At 33.6% G+C, this 16,328-nt stretch overlaps 1 protein-coding gene across 1 annotated transcript; it reads left to right on the plus strand.

The window, feature by feature from the left end:
* The first annotated feature begins 10,951 nt into the window (after nt 1-10,951).
* On the plus strand, nt 10,952-14,744 carry tnni1d (troponin I, skeletal, slow d). The gene is made up of 8 exons (XM_059505508.1): nt 10,952-11,079; nt 11,175-11,242; nt 11,618-11,653; nt 11,752-11,793; nt 11,880-12,011; nt 12,131-12,220; nt 13,673-13,855; nt 14,243-14,744. Exons 3-8 carry the CDS (start codon nt 11,642-11,644, stop codon nt 14,336-14,338), a joined length of 555 nt encoding a protein of 184 aa, XP_059361491.1. The 5' UTR covers nt 10,952-11,079; nt 11,175-11,242; nt 11,618-11,641; the 3' UTR covers nt 14,339-14,744.
* The last annotated feature ends 1,584 nt before the right edge of the window (nt 14,745-16,328 follow it).

Genomic DNA, 16,328 nt, shown 5'->3' on the forward strand with positions numbered 1-16,328 from the left:
TTTTTTCACGTTATATTTATTTTCCTTATGCACTTAAATATCATAAATTGATAATAGCCATGAGTAGTTTAGTCTATATTTTTCACAATTAGCTCATAATCATAAGGTGTTCATTTTTGTAGGCTAACTGTAGCCCTAAAGCTGGCAAACCATTTATTGCAAATGTAATAAATTACATTTGTGAAGTTGTAAAATAAAAAATACAAAAAGGATTTATTTATTCACTTTATTTAATTCAGATTCAGTTAGCACTGGAAAATATATGGGAAACAGTACGAATGTACATGTCCCAGATGTACTCAGTTTACCCTAAGCAGTACGCATGACCAGACACATGTTTTGATGAGTGCAAAAGTGTCTTTTTCACATCTTCTATAGTCTACGCCTGATATATATATATTTATATATACATTTGAGTCATTCTACAGTGTAGGATAAGATGGGGTAAAATGAAGATTACCCCAGAATCATTGTTATTCATTATTATTATTATTATTATTATTATTATTATTATTATTATTATTTTCCAGTAACACAATTGGCTGACCAAGGCCCCAATGGCATGTTGTTACTAGTGTTAATGTTTTTAATGTAATACTTATTGTTATTAATAGGCTATCTCCATTAATTAGATGTACATTTCAGACATTAAAACCTATTGGTTAATTGAGTGAAATCATTAAATCTGCACTCATACGACATAGGCTATTCAATTTGTCATTTTATAATTTTATCTTTTAGATTAATCTCTTTCTGCTTTGTCTGTCATCGGTTATTTGATTATTCCACTAAATTGTAAATAGAATAGTTGATTCACAATTTTACATCAGTGACACTTTAAAACATACAAATATTAATAGGAATCCTATCAAAAGTCATTTATAAGATTATACAGGGTGACTTTATACCCAAGGTAGGGGGACAACTTATATTGTAATATTTTCTATTTTGTGTTATAGTAACTAAATAAAAAAAAATACTTGTTTATTTTCTGTAATAACATATTTATTCTCATGCTAAACATCTAAATATGTTACAATTTCAAAAGTAAATCCACATCATTCTTAATGGGCATTTTCCTTTTTCACCTACATTTAATATCCATTGATGATAATTATAAAAAAATTTTTTTCAGAAATGGGCTTATAACAGCATATGGTGATCTATTATTTCTTTTTTGCAATGTAAGAAAAAAAACATCTTGGAAGATATATCGGTATTCTTTTCGGTTCAGGTTACGGGCATTTCCTTCAAACCTTTTTTTATTTTTAAAGAATTATATTTTTTTACAGAATTACAGAGTGTGTTTCAGTTTGCTTGAGATTACTTTGATGTCCCTTAAGATTTTGCATTGCAGTTTTTGAAGTGAGTGGCTCTAAAATAAAAAATAATGACTAAAATCTGTCAAAAAATTTTTTTCTTTATTATATTCCATTTATTTCTAACATCTAAATCTAAATTTGATTAAAAAAAAAAAAAAAAAAAAAAAAAAAATATATATATATATATATATATATATATATATCATTTTTTTTTTTAAATTATTATTATTGTTATTTTCATGCCTGCTGGCTGTTGAGCCAATTCTTAGATATAGATTATAGTTGTCCTGACATTTCTGTATGACTATGTCCACTGATGATAATGAATAGTTTGAAATAGTTGTATATAATAAATATATAATTTAGCCTTCTACTTGTCAGCTTTTACTAGAATTTGTTGATGTGAAATGTACTGCCAAGAATGAGACACATGAGCCCACAATGCAATGCATTTATCTAAGCTTCTGGTCCATTCTTCACATTACAAAAGGAAGTTCAAGTGAAGTGCATTGTGTTGTGTGATATACAGTATGACTGTATATGGTATGGTATACACAAAATGCAAATAGCACAAGTAACATGGTAATATGTTAGTATAAAATATTATTGTGCTCACCCTTATTCACCAGCAGCAGGAGCTCTTGCACCATAACATAACTTGCATTACATAATATAGATGGTGCATAAGGGCTTTTAGATGATGATTTAAGTCTTTACTAATGATCTTTCTATCCACTGAAGAGCTCCAAAACTTTATTAGTCCAAATTATAATCAGTACACATACATATTCCTGTAAAGAAGATTTGTTATGTTTTATTATGTATGTTTTATTTTGTATTTAAAATATGGCACATCAAGACATGTTATACCAGGATTGACGTTAAGATATCTTTATCTGCCATAATTGAAAACAAATAAATATTCCGCTAAACTTCTCATATGGCTTTGTATTGACATGAGGATGAGTACTAAATTATATTTTGGATGAATTCCTTTAAGGGTACAGTACTGATTGAAGAAATCATTGAAACTTTTCCATTTTTTTTTTTTACATTCCCTTATTGTATAGTTGTATCTACATTTTATATATTTGATCTAGATTTTTAGGCTTTAATGTTAATGTTATCTGTGTGCACCGGGGTCTGAGAGTAATGCAATTTCGATTCTCTGTATGTATGTACTGTACATGTGGAAGAATTGACAATAAAGCAGACTTGACTTGATGTGACCCTTCAATGGTAGTGCACACACAGTCCTTCTCTCTGCTCTCTCTGTCAAATATTCTACAATCCTGATCTATTACATCATGAGCACTTCAACAGAAAAAATAATTTTATTTTCTTTAAAAGGTTCTTCCTAACTTCAGGCCTTATTATCATGTCATATATAAATGTGATATTCTGTAAAACAACAAACTTTAAAATACTTTTTACTTACTGGTGAAAATCAGATGGTCAACTCTGCTTTTTCTCAGGTACATCGCAGTGTAAGCTTCACAGTGAACATTACTCTCGTCAACGTAGTCCATATCAACAACAAAAATATATCTTGACTCCATATAGTGGTTATTTTGGAAAAAATCCCAGGTATTTTGAACAGTAGGATTATAAAAAATCTTTCAGTACTTTTTTACTTAAGTACATAAAAAATTGAGTACTTTTAAACTTTCACTTGAGTAAAATTGAAAAAGGTGCATTTTTACTTTTACTGGAGTAATATTTTACTATACGTATCTGTACTTTTACTCAAGTACTTGATCTGTGTACTTCGTCCACCACTGCTGCCCACACTGCCAAAAGTACCAAAAGTTAGTTAAATGACCATGGTGGTGGTTTGCTTGACTGACCAGCAAACTCACCAGACCTGAACCCCATAGAGAATCTATGGGGTATTGTCAAGTGGAAAATGAGAAACAAGAGACCAAAAAATTCAGGCCAATATCAAAGAAACCTTGGCTTCCATACCACCTCAGCAGTGCCACAAACTGATCACCTCCATGCCATGCTGAATTGAGGCAGTAATTAAAACAAAAGGAGACCCTACCAAGTATTGAGTACATGTACAGTAAATTAACATATTTTCCAGAATGCCAAAAAATTCACTACAATTTTTTTTTATTATTGGTCTAATGAAGTATTCTAATTTGTTGAGATTGTGTGAATTGGTGGGTTTTTGATAAATGTGAGCCAAAATGATCACAATTAAAAGAACCAAATACTTAAACTACTTCAGTCTGTGTGCATCGAATTTATTTAATACACAAGTTTCACAATTTGAATTGAATTACTGAAATAAATGAACTTTTCCACAACATTATAATTTATTTAGATGCACCTGTATACGCAGGACAATGTCACGTTGCTGTTTTTTCCTGAATTCAGTCCAGCCACGTTTGCAAGGAGAAGGAACCTCATCCCAGTCCTTAGGTGGATTACAGCACTGGGTCTGCAGCTGTATCTCATCTATCCAGCGATAGTTAAACTATGGCATAATAGTGAGCAGATGATATTCGACTCTTGTTAGAAAACAGAGGATTTTATGAGCTCACTGCCACAGAAGAAGGGATCTTAACTGCCCAGGAGAGGAAAATAATAAGGTGGACATGGACACTTAAGTTTCTGATGTGATTTTTTATCCTGCAAACTTGCCTTGTGACTGGTAAGCTTCAAAATCTTTTCTTGGAACTAATGGAGAGAAGGTTTGATTACTAGTTCTGGACATTGGGGACTTTCTGGGGACATATTTTGCATTGGAGTGGATCGGTCACGTATCCAAACATTTTTCATTTTTTTTTTTTTGTAGGCAGACCTATATTTTTGGCAGTTTGTGGTCTGTATTGGTTCTCGTACAAAGTTGATTGTACTGTAGTTACTTTTTTGTGTTACTTTTGTTTTATACAACAGACATTAATATCTTTATTTATTTTATTCATAGAGCATGTACAATAAATCCTTGCAAAAGATTCAAAATGAAACTAAAATCAAATTACAACTACCATTTCTCTAATAATGCGTCAGCAGGCACTTTTCTTCATATGTTTGGGGAGTGTCCTATTCTGTTAATAATCTACTGACACATATAAACTTGTTTTATCCTCATTATTATGGATGGATTATATGGTTAAGTTTATGTCTCATTAATGTACAGCGGCACTAATTTATGGGGCCGAGCCGGGTGCTGTTGATGGTTGGCAGTGATCTTTTTTCTAAAGTACTGGATTATATAGAGGATATCTGGTCTTGTTGTTGTTTTTGTTTTGTTATGATTGGATGTTGTGATGTTGTTTGTTGTATGTAAAAAATAAATAAATTTGATCACAAAAAAATAAATAGGAATGTGGGAGTTAAAATGATGAGATTTGAAATTTTTGGGGTGATATTGCTGTTAAATAAATTTTTAACTTAGCTTAATTGCACAAGTTTTATGTAAAAGGTGTGTGAAGATGGATTAGTAATCTGGCCCCTTGGTTAACCCTCTGGAGTCGATTAACGCGTATACAGAAGACAACACAGCGAGACTGTTCAAACTTTTTTTATTTTACTGTTTGCTTCACGATGAGAGGAATAAGACATAATTCACCCCAAAAAGATGTGATTTGGTTGAGGATTTGAGATTTGGATTTCCTCAGAAAAAAAGAATGAAGCACTTTATTGAGCAGAGATCATAAACATGAGTAAGACTCTTTTTATTTATTTATATACTTTTACTATAGTTTTCACATAACGTGTATGTGTAAACATTTTACAAATTTTACAAGTTTCAAACTTTTTCCAAAGACTTTTTCCAAACAATAATTCCTGACTAAATGTATAATCAAGTGAAACATTATGAAGTTTCAATAACAATAAACAATACTATAAATACTATTTGAATACTACCATTCAAAAGCTTGATGTAAATAATATAAATGTAACAAATAAATGTAACTGTAACAAATTTAACAAACAATGCTGTTCTTTCAATTTACCCCCCCCCCCCCCCCCAAAAAAAACCTGAAAAAATATTCTCAGCTCTTTTCAACATTAATAATAATAACAGAAATAATAATGATAATAATAACAATACAAGTTTTTTTTTTTTTTGTAGAAAATCAGATTCTTAAAAAGATTTCTGAAGGATTGTGTGACTGGAGTAATGATGCAAAAAAATTCAGCTTTGAAAGTCAGCTTTGATTGTTCCTAATAAACTGTTTAACTGCACTTGCAAGTGGATGTTAAATTATGTTGTGGGATAATTAAATATATACTAAATAAACTGCAAAGATAAATTTCTTGTAACGCTTCCCTCTCAGTGGCACAGATGACTTAAAGGCTCATTATGCAGCTCATTATGCAGGCCTTTGTCTTCTCAGGTGTAAATCACAATGATATTCATGATAGTTGACACCTACTCGCATATGACTTTTACCAACAAAAAGTGTTTTAGAAAATTTAAATCAATATATTGTTTTCTGTAAGTGAGTAAACAAGATGATTTTCACATAATTTAGAAAGAAAAATTCTAGGCTACAAGCTCCAGTTCTCAAAAATCCCGAGAATCGATGTTCTTTATGTGTTTTGCCTTATTCAAGTGATTTAACATTTTTAGTTTTTCACTAACCTAGCATAACAGTTTTTTTTTCTCAAAACCACAATATGTACATACATGCTGCTCACATATTATTATTATAGCCCAGTTTGTGCTGATTACAGTGATATTCGACTTAGGCTTTTAGATGTGTATAAGAAACTGAAAAAAGCACAAATGTCAGGGCATGAAAAAACTTCTCCAGACCCCAAAATACCCTTAGACTCCAGAGGGTTAAAGGAGAAAAAATGCTGCCCTTCATCGCTATCAAAGTTAGCCATCTCTGCTATAGAGCATATAGCCTATGAGCACTATATTAAAATCCCAGGACACTCCTAGTCCAAACGTTCACTGCTATTTATTACTTTGCATTGTCTGACATGAATATTCCATTCATTCATAAAGAGACAGCAGCGATTCTACAATGGGTTACATTTGAGACAGGCCTATTGAGTTAGAAATTAGAGTAAATGAAATCACCTGTGATAAGTCTGATTAATATGACACAGAGAGAGAGAGAGACCTGAATACTCAAATTGAACAATTCAGATTTTTGGGGGGTTTCTAGATACTAGGTTTATGCTTATTGTTGTCATATTATACATTTTGCATTGTGCTCTTTTTCTATAGATTTCAAGTATTTTAGTTTATACAATAATACTTTTATTCCAATCCCCTACTGAAAAATAATGGTTTTGTAATTGTTTTACTGGTTATAGTGAAATTGTATTGGTTTTAATGGAAACTCTAATGGTGCCTGTTGGTCTCTGCTGTTAATTGGTCGCCTTCTGTTGGTGGCTTTTGTTAAAACCATTAAATCCTAATGTAATATGTCCCAAAATACACACTACACCATTATTTAATAGTTTTAATGGTTAAAAGTTGATGGTTTGTAGTGATATTTGTAGTGGAAATCATTAGAATTACTGTGATGGTTTCTATTGTTTTTGTCAGCAGGGTCACCATGGGTTGTGTGATGTTATTTGCCATAAATGTAACATAATTGCTGTAATATTGTGAGATAGTAGCAACTGTTTGTAGTTTTGGTGGGCCTATTTTGGAGAAAATCCAGGGCCATTTTTCACTCCCACTCCTTCCCTGCTAATAGTGGAGTGCTTATTTGCAAGGTCTAGCACTGGTATTGCCAGAGCTTGAGCTCTATAAGCTCTGCTCTCTTCTCTGGGAGCACCAGCTCATTTGCATTTAAAGGGAAAGATGAAAACAGCACGTTTTGTCTCATACTATAAAAGTGGCAATTTTTACAAGCTATAAAAATGATCTATAAGGTATTTTGAGCTAAAACTTCACACACACACACTCTGGGACATCAGAGACCTATTTTACATCTTGTAAAAAGGGGGCATAATAGGTCACCCTTAAACATTATTTGTTAAATATAACAAATAATTGTGTGTCTTCTTGTTCCAGTCGTTACACAATATTGACGGGATGACTGTGCAGTAGTACTTATTAAATAGCCAATTATCAAGAAAATACAGTTTAAAGCTTCTGTTAATAAAAATATTCCATTAAAATAGACAATGTATAGTATGTACAGTATAGTATTTTGTGGCTTAAAAACTCTATGCAGAAACATCAACAGATTCACATTTGAATTTTTTTATTTTCAAGAAAAATGTAATTATGTTCATTTTAAATTTATATATTCTGGGATTATGAATAATACATGATTTGTACATTTTCATGCTCAAATAAATGGTGACTGTAGCAAGGGACTTCATCAGGAACAATATTAAGTGCTCAAGGACATGAGGGAGGACCAGGAGCGATGCTTTCAATCCTTTATCTAAGCACAGGATGAGGACTGCAAGCAGTTCCGGAGCTGACTCAAGAGAAGGTATGTGATGGAGGGTCTGCTGCTCCCCCACACAGGCAGAGGTAGCGGCCCAGCAACTGCCAGTACAGAATCTCTTAATCCTTCAGCATGTCGGCCTCAGACCAGAACAACACTGTCAGCGCTTTCGGTCACTGAATCTGGGCAAAAATGGGGGGCTGGCTGGTACGAATATGGGACCAGCATCTTCTCCAGCTCCGCCGTTCTCTCCTCACCAATACCTTGACCCACTTCCTGCCGATAGAGCGGTGGGTAGGCCTGGGCCGGCCTATTGGCATTGCGGGGACTCGGCCTAATGTGGATAAGTGTCCGTCATGGAGGGTATCAAAAAGCCACCAGGAAATGCTGTTCAAAGCCACTCATTGTAATGCGAAGGCAGGGCAGTTAGGAAAGGGCGACAGCGTTGAATCCTCTCATGACCAATTTTTTTTGTTGTGAATGTCAGTTGGTGAACCCACTGGCAACTCCAAAAGCACCTTTGCGCCCCTTCCTCTTATGCAGGTCACCTTTGAGAAAATTGGTGTAGACCTTATCGTGCCATTAGAACATTCCACACGAGGGCATTGTTTTGCATTAGTTCTGGTGGATTATGCAAAACAATACCCTGAAGCAGTAGCATTTTTTGTTAGATGAGTTCCTCAGGTCAACATATTTTGTTGACCCTGGAACAACATTTTAATCCAAAAATTTAGAGGAATATTCCAGGTTATGTGAAATGAAACCTGTTATTGTTTGGTTTTCTGCGTTAAGAAAATACATGTCAAGTTGATCCCTTTCTGAAATATTTACAATGCAAAGTTGCAACTGCCAATGTGTCTTGTGGGATGGACTTTTCACACATATGCTTTTTACACTGTATACTAATTTTATAGAGATTTATTTCCAAATTATTTATCTTATTTTCCTCTTTATTTTTTTTTTCTGTGTTTATTTTTTTTAAATTGGTTGAATAGCCACAAATCTTTCAAATCTTACCTAACTGTGGTTTCATGTTTGACAAGCGTTGAAAGGCAGTGATGCATTAATCCATCAGAGGACACTGAGACGGATACTATAATAACAGTGGTAAGCTAGTTCTCCATAACTGTGTTGGGATCACGTTTCAGAATAAATAGCAGAAGCACCTGCTCTGGACTAGTGGAAGCGTTTCAGCAAGGTCATTTTTCTGCTTCTGCCTATTGTTTTCTTTCTTTTGCAAACACGCTCTTACATAATGTTGTTAAATATGAAGCCATTTTTCATGCTTCTCTGAAATAAATAAATAAATAAAAATACAGAGGCATCTTGAGGTTTTAATTGACATTATTCTGTGATTTATTGAAAGATCAACAATTTACTACACACAAACACAATTTTATTTTTATGACTTATGTTCTATTTATTTTTTCAAAATGGTCATTTTGATTGAAATTAATGAACAGAAATACCTTTCAAAAATACCTAGGGATAGGTATAGCTGATTGTGATTTCACTTTTTTAATGTTAGTTAATGTGTAATGTTCCTGTTTGAACATAAACAATATCTGTAAAGTTACGAAGCTGAAAGGGAAGTATATACAAAGTTACTTCCCAGGTTCATGAAGTAACAAACCCAGATAAACCCTGCCCTTTTGAAAAGGCTGCAAAGGGGGGGGGGGAGGCCATGTTGCACTGTTTTACAGAAGAGGAAGAGAAAACTAGAAACCAGAGGTGCAAGTAAAAACTATTCATATATGAATCGCGATTCTGTCTTCTAACTATTCTAATGGATTCACAAGTTTCAAAATCAATGTTCTAAAGCAGCAGTTTTTAATACTGTTTCTCCCGTCCTCCTTTCACATAGCTATGAGAAGCATTAAACATGGATGTGCATGCATTTGCCATACTGTATTAAAGCTTTAATCGAGATAAAACCGTATTTTAAAAGCAGTAGCAGTAGCATTTAAAAATAACAGCGTATCTGAACATTTAGATGCACACTAGAGGCAGTTTAGCCAATCAAAACATACTAACCAATCAGAGCCCATCGCCTATTTCTGAGGGCAGGGCTTCATAAAAACAGGAAATGATCAGCGCGTTTCTCAGAGAAGGAACAGAGCGGTGTGGAATAATAGTAAATTATGTGAATAATAATGTGTTTTGTTTTTTAACTAACCATAACTAACTAACAACATTTTAGACTGCACCCCATAAACGCAATCAAGTCTAGAAAAAAAAAAAACAGTAAACCACCCCTTGAAGCAACAAGCTAATGTAATGTATGTTCTGACTGACATAATTATTATATTAGTACTTATTTCTGAAAACATTTTTCTTACAATCTCCTTCATTTTAATTTGTTCCTGTTAGCAAGCAGTGCCAGAAAAACAAAATGGCTGCTGCATGTAATACCAATGATGATTCATTAGATTTAATTAACCGTTTGAAATCATATTCATTGAAGTGAATATTTTTTATAAAATTTGCTCAACCTAGGGAGAAGTTGTATGTATTGTATGTGATTTTGTATGATCTGACTATTACCGAAACATATGACATACAATGTCAAAATATGAAGGAACGTTAGCAGATCAAATAAATAAATAAATACACAAAAATAAATAAACTAAAGAGATTGTATGAATTCATTTGAATTTATAACCTACTCACCAAATTGTAAAATACTTAAAGTATGTATTGTCATGGGATTGTTTTTAAGTTTGATATACTATTTCTGTGACCCAAATGAGATAAGAAAAAATATATATATCATAGTATTTTTGTGTACTAATGAATAAAGTCATAAATAACTTGCCACTAATAATAATTTAAAGAAGTACCATATTGCCAAATACCACAAGAAAATACCTTCAGTGAGTATGATTGAACACACTGTCTGTTGATAAAATCAATGTTAAATCGGAAGACAACCAGTTACATGGGATATTAACAATAATCTCAATACTTACAATAATATAGAGATACATTTTATCATTTGCATTCAGCATTGTTTTTCTTTTCTGTCTGCGAGAAGAGACTTGTACTCCATTTTTGGGTATGACCCATCAAGGAACTATTTTAACAGGGTATATCCAGCATGTGGATGATATATATCAATATTGTGTTCATGATTATGTAAGTATGTGTTTAGGAACTCAACTCCAGGCCAAAGAAAAGTCATTGTGTATTCTTATGTATTGCTGTATTGTCACAGCATCACAGTTCATGATATTTCATTTCTTGAGCGCTGCCAAGGCATATTCCTGGCGAGTGACACTATATCTGCTAGCCAGTGGTGGCTGGACTATAAAATCCCTTTGTCTCAACACCCGGTTGTTCTGCCTCCTGTCCGTGACCATCAGTCAGACAGAGCCCAGGTATGACATCCATATTATAAATAAACTTAACTGTAAAACTTGTCAGTTGGGTCTGTTAAATTTATTGTTTTTATTATTATGCATTTGTTTTGTAGGTTTCATCTGAAATCCCTGATTGAATTTCTTTTTAGCAGTTCAGCAAGACGGCAAAATGGGCGAGTAAGTACAACTTTTTAAAATTTTTTTATATTACATTTGATGGACACAGCACATACACATACAGCATTACATTCTGAAAGTGAGACTCTCAAAATACATTTAGTCTCTATTTCGTGATCACTTTATGTTTTGAATTCAAAGTCAAATAGTGAGATTACTAAAAATGCTTTAATAAATGTCTTTCTGATGATGGTGTCATTTCTTTTTTTGTACCTTAACTATTGATACTGGAAGTCCGGTAAGGAATTGTTTTCAATACTATTTTACATTTTTCACATAAAAAGTACCAGACATTGCAATTAGTAATTACACAGATATCAAACTAATGCTTATTTTCACTTTTAAATTTGCTGGTTCATTTTAAATTGTCATTTGCCAGATACGAAGGCCCGGAAATCCAAAAATGGAAATCAAAGTAAGTCTTAATCATTAAAAGACATGCAAAGCAATATTTTACTCAATATATAGCTGTTTATCACATATCCTTTTCCTTTTCCTTTTTCTTTTTAACAGCCTAAGTCAAAAATTTCAGCATCTCGAAAACTTTCTCTGAAGGTTGGATTACCTACAGTACTTTGTTGCACCTATGTTTTTCCTACTTTTGAAATTGTTAGTAAAGCTCTTCTTCCCTCTTCAATCAGATAATGCTTCTTAACAAAGCAATGGAGGATTTGGAGAAAGAGCAACAGGACAGAGAAGAAGAGAAAAATCGCTACCTCAATGAAAAACACCCTGCCTTGCAGCTTTCTGGACTCTCTCTGGGGGACTTACAGGTGATGCACTCAATCAAACAGAAAATCTCTAAATTAAAAGCAGTCAGTTACAATTTAGCTTCATTTAATATAATTCAAATCTTAGACCATTTGTATTAATGGTGCATATTCACCTTCAGAATCTATGTAAGCAGCTCTATGCCAAAATTGATGTAGTAGATGAAGAGAGGTTCGACTATGAGGATAAAGTCAACAAGCACAACAAAGATGTAAGTATGAAACCAACCAAATAAGATAATTTCAGTATAGACCATACTGGGGTGGGCAACTCCTAGCCAACATTTCATGGTGAAGCTAATGTAGGCATGATATGGATTTGAGGAACTGGCCCCAAACAGAATTGTATTTTAATTAACTTCTGCAGATTCAGTTTCAGGCCAACATAGAACCTGTGGACAATTCTATTTGGGGCCCATACCTGAAGCCCATATTGTGTTCACTGGGTCGACCAAGAAATGCTGACTAGGTTCTGGCTCTTAAGGTCCACTGTACTGTAGAATTTAGCTCCAACACTAAGTATGTCTTGAACAGCGTGTCCAATTCTGCTTATAGAGTGCCTCTGTCCTGCAGAATTTAGCTTCACCCCTAAATAGAAACACATTAAACAGCTAACTAAGGTCTTCAGGGGCTATACTAGAAACTTTCAGACAGGTGTATTGGAGCAAGTTGGAGCTAAACTCTGCAGGATGTTTAGCTCTTCAGGAGCAGTTATTCTTGGATCGTCATCAAAAACTGCAGCTACTTCATATCTCTAGGTTCTTGAGAATAATTTGAACTATTACAGATACAGATCTAGAATGCCTTCACATGATTAGGCAGAGCAGAGGCTAGAGGGAGAGTGAAGACCAGGCAAGGGTCAAACCCAGAGAGACGGTCCGAAACAGCAAATAGAGAACCCAAGGCTGAATCAAGATCAAAGTCAGTGACATGCAGGGGTTGATAACAAGGAAGCAGTCCACTCAAGTGACAGGATCGGAGGATGAGCCAGAATTAGTCATTGTGGCACAGGTGTGGATTAAAAGATAAAGAGTGTCCTAAATGCTAGCTCAACATCATGATCTATTTATGTCCATGTGTCATACTAATAAGAAACCATGCTTCTAATTATAGACTGAGAGCTATGGTTCTGACCACACAACTTTGCAAAGCAAATGTTTGGAGTAATTATGATTTTGGGGAACACTGAATGGTTAAACTATGTTCCTAAACTTGCAGAACTTATGACCGTACAGTAGTTGGCTAACAACGATTATGTGAAAAAAAAACACACATACAAAAAAACAAAAAACAGAGGATCATACCATGCAAGGCATACAGGATATCAAGATTTTACTGGCATAGCATAAAATACAACAAGATTGACAGTTCTGACAAGACAGAAAAAGCGTAATGGAGAATAAAAGTGATGGTCACATGGAGGTGCAGAGTGAGAGCAGATATAGAGTACCAACTGCTGATGCCAGGTAATCATCATGTTACTCCACAAAAGCAAAAACAAGCAGTGATCAGACCTGAGTTCTGACAATGGGTTGGATACTCCTGAGGGTGCATGTACTAACCAAAAAACTGCCACTGAGATTAATGGATAATCTTATTGAAAGTTTTTTTGAGGTATTATGCACCTCACTGGTAAGTGAAACTTTGTATTCCTTTGATTTTAGATCAATGAGCTTAAGTTGAAAGTTCAGGATCTAGGCGGGAAGTTCAAAAAACCCGCCCTGAGGAAGGTGCGTGTGTCTGCTGATGAGATGATGAGGGCCCTGCTGGGTTCCAAACATAAAAGCTCCATGGACCTCCGTGCAAATCTGAAGTCAGTCAAGAAGGAGGATATCAAACAAGAAAAGGTGGGTAATATCAACCAAAACAGTTCATATGAATAACCACATTTGTAATGCATTTAACTTTTACTATGTGATGAATTATGAAAAACAGAATATTTAGTGGAAAATATTTTAGGGTGGATGGTGAAAAGTGAGCTGACATATTATGATATTATTTTCACCACATGTGCTTCCTTTAGTTACCGCAGCAGAAAAGAAAACATTGCATATTAAGTAAATGTCATTTTGTTTACATGTTTTGTTTTTATATTTTAATTATTGATTTTTTTACTCTTAGTTTTAAATCTCTTTAGTCTCAGTCCTAACAGACACATAAACTCATCATGGTACTATCACAGTGAAGAGAACCATCTGAAATTGAACAATCCACTGTTCCATTTTGTCAAACAGGTCTCGACCTCTGAGGTAAGTGACTGGCGTAAGAATGTGGAAGCCATGTCTGGCATGGAAGGGAGAAAGAAGATGTTTGATGCCAGTGGCCAGTGAGCCCCTTCATGGAACCAACCTAGCCTTCTGGATGGTCTTGACAGAGAAGATATAAAATGGAGGGAATCAGACTTCAGTGTTTTCTTAGCTGCTGACTTTCCTAGCCAACTCATAGCTGACCCAAAATTTTAATCATGCAATTGTTTACTCACCCTTTTGTTGATTCAAAACTGAATTAGTTTCTTATTTCTGTGCAACACAAAAGTATAGAAAAATGCTGACACTGCTCTTATTCTTGTCCATACAACAAAAGTAAATAAGGGGCTGACAAGATCTAAAAAGCACCATAAAAGTATTCCAAACATCCCAGGATCTATATTTCATGTTTTCTGAAGCTATGGATTGCTCTTATGATACTTTCATGGTGTTGCTGTCTTTTCTTTAATATATATATATATATATATATATATATATATATATATATATATATAGAGCTTAACAGCCCCTGGTCACAATTTATTTTCACTGTATGGAAAATTATATGTGAATTATTACAGTATTTTTTATTTTGGGTGATTAATTCCTTTAAAAAAACAACAACATGATTTGACTTTATTAAAAAGCTGACAGGCATAAAGTATGCCTTAGTGGTGTTAGGTGTTTTTGAAATATAGTCTGACATCATTTAATTTAATTTTGATGAATATAAATGTCTAAATAATAATAATCATCATCATCAAGAAAAAAAAACTCAGATGGTATGATATTATGACATTTTTTGTGTACTACAATTAAGTCTTAAGTTGGCATTAAAAGTTACAATATTAAGCAGGAAATGACTTTTTCTTTTTCTATTCTTTCAGTAAGAGCTGATAATAACAAAATACATGTATATTATATTGTCTTTATCATTTTTCATAATATACACAATAATGAATTGAATTTCTTTGTTAAGGACAGAGAAATTAATAACAGTTCCATGTGTAATTGTTAGATTCTAAGATAAATCAGCTAAATCAAAATGCACGTAAATGCTAGCACAATAGAATATTGTATAATAACTAATATTTCAGCACTTTTTCCCTCACACTTTTAAGATGTAGTCTTATATGTATTTCTTTATGATTAATGATCAACAGCTGGTCTTTAAAGATGACAAATCATTAGTTGTTTTGTTCTGTCGGTTACAATTTGATTCATTATCCATACTTATTTTCTGGCTCAGATGGGATATTTCAGTATGGTGAATATGAGAAGACAAGCTAAGCTAGCAGATTAAGGGATGGGCCATTTTCTATGGTGACAGCAGTAAATAAATAAATAAAGCTGGCCATTGTTTCCGTTCATGCTGTATTTTTAGTCCTGTTGTACTCTATCTAATCTGACTCAACCTTGAAGAGTAGAACATTAGAAAGGGCACACGACATTGTGAACTCAAAGTGTGCAGGGAGAAAAAGCTTTCCTGTTGTAATTCACACTACAAAATGTACGGGAACACGGTTGCCATGATTTTACCAAGTAAGACACATTCCTGGATTAACATCTTCTGATGATCCTGGATCAACATTATTGTCCAAAAATATAGACTTAACCCAATCCCCCTAAACCTAACCCTACCCATAATTTATTACTAATATCAGTAGGAAATGATGGGTTCTGGTTGTAAGTCTAAAACAGATATTTTCTCAAAAGTTAGATCTCAATTCTGATTGGTTGATTGGAATGTTGTTCCAGGATCAACTAGGATGTTGATCCAGGAGCATGTTGTATTTGGTGAACTAATGCTCTCCACGGAAACACCGGTGTTTGTTTGTGCAAATAAGTGATTTATGCTAAAAAAAAAAAAAAAGCAATGAAAAAAATGCTTCTCAAGTAAACTGATCTGATCTTGTTTTGAGGATATTTGGTATTTGGATAATTTATCTGAAAAAAAAAAAATTTCAAAAGATTTGGTTCCAAATTTGAGATTAAAGTGGGTTATTTTAACCTGAGCAAGTAGGTGACAATAATGTCAAAACACATTATTCACTCATCACTTCTGCCTTTCAAT

The sequence above is a fragment of the Carassius carassius genome, chromosome 22 (genome assembly GCF_963082965.1).
Source record: "Carassius carassius chromosome 22, fCarCar2.1, whole genome shotgun sequence".
Taxonomy (NCBI): Eukaryota; Metazoa; Chordata; class Actinopteri; order Cypriniformes; family Cyprinidae; genus Carassius; species Carassius carassius.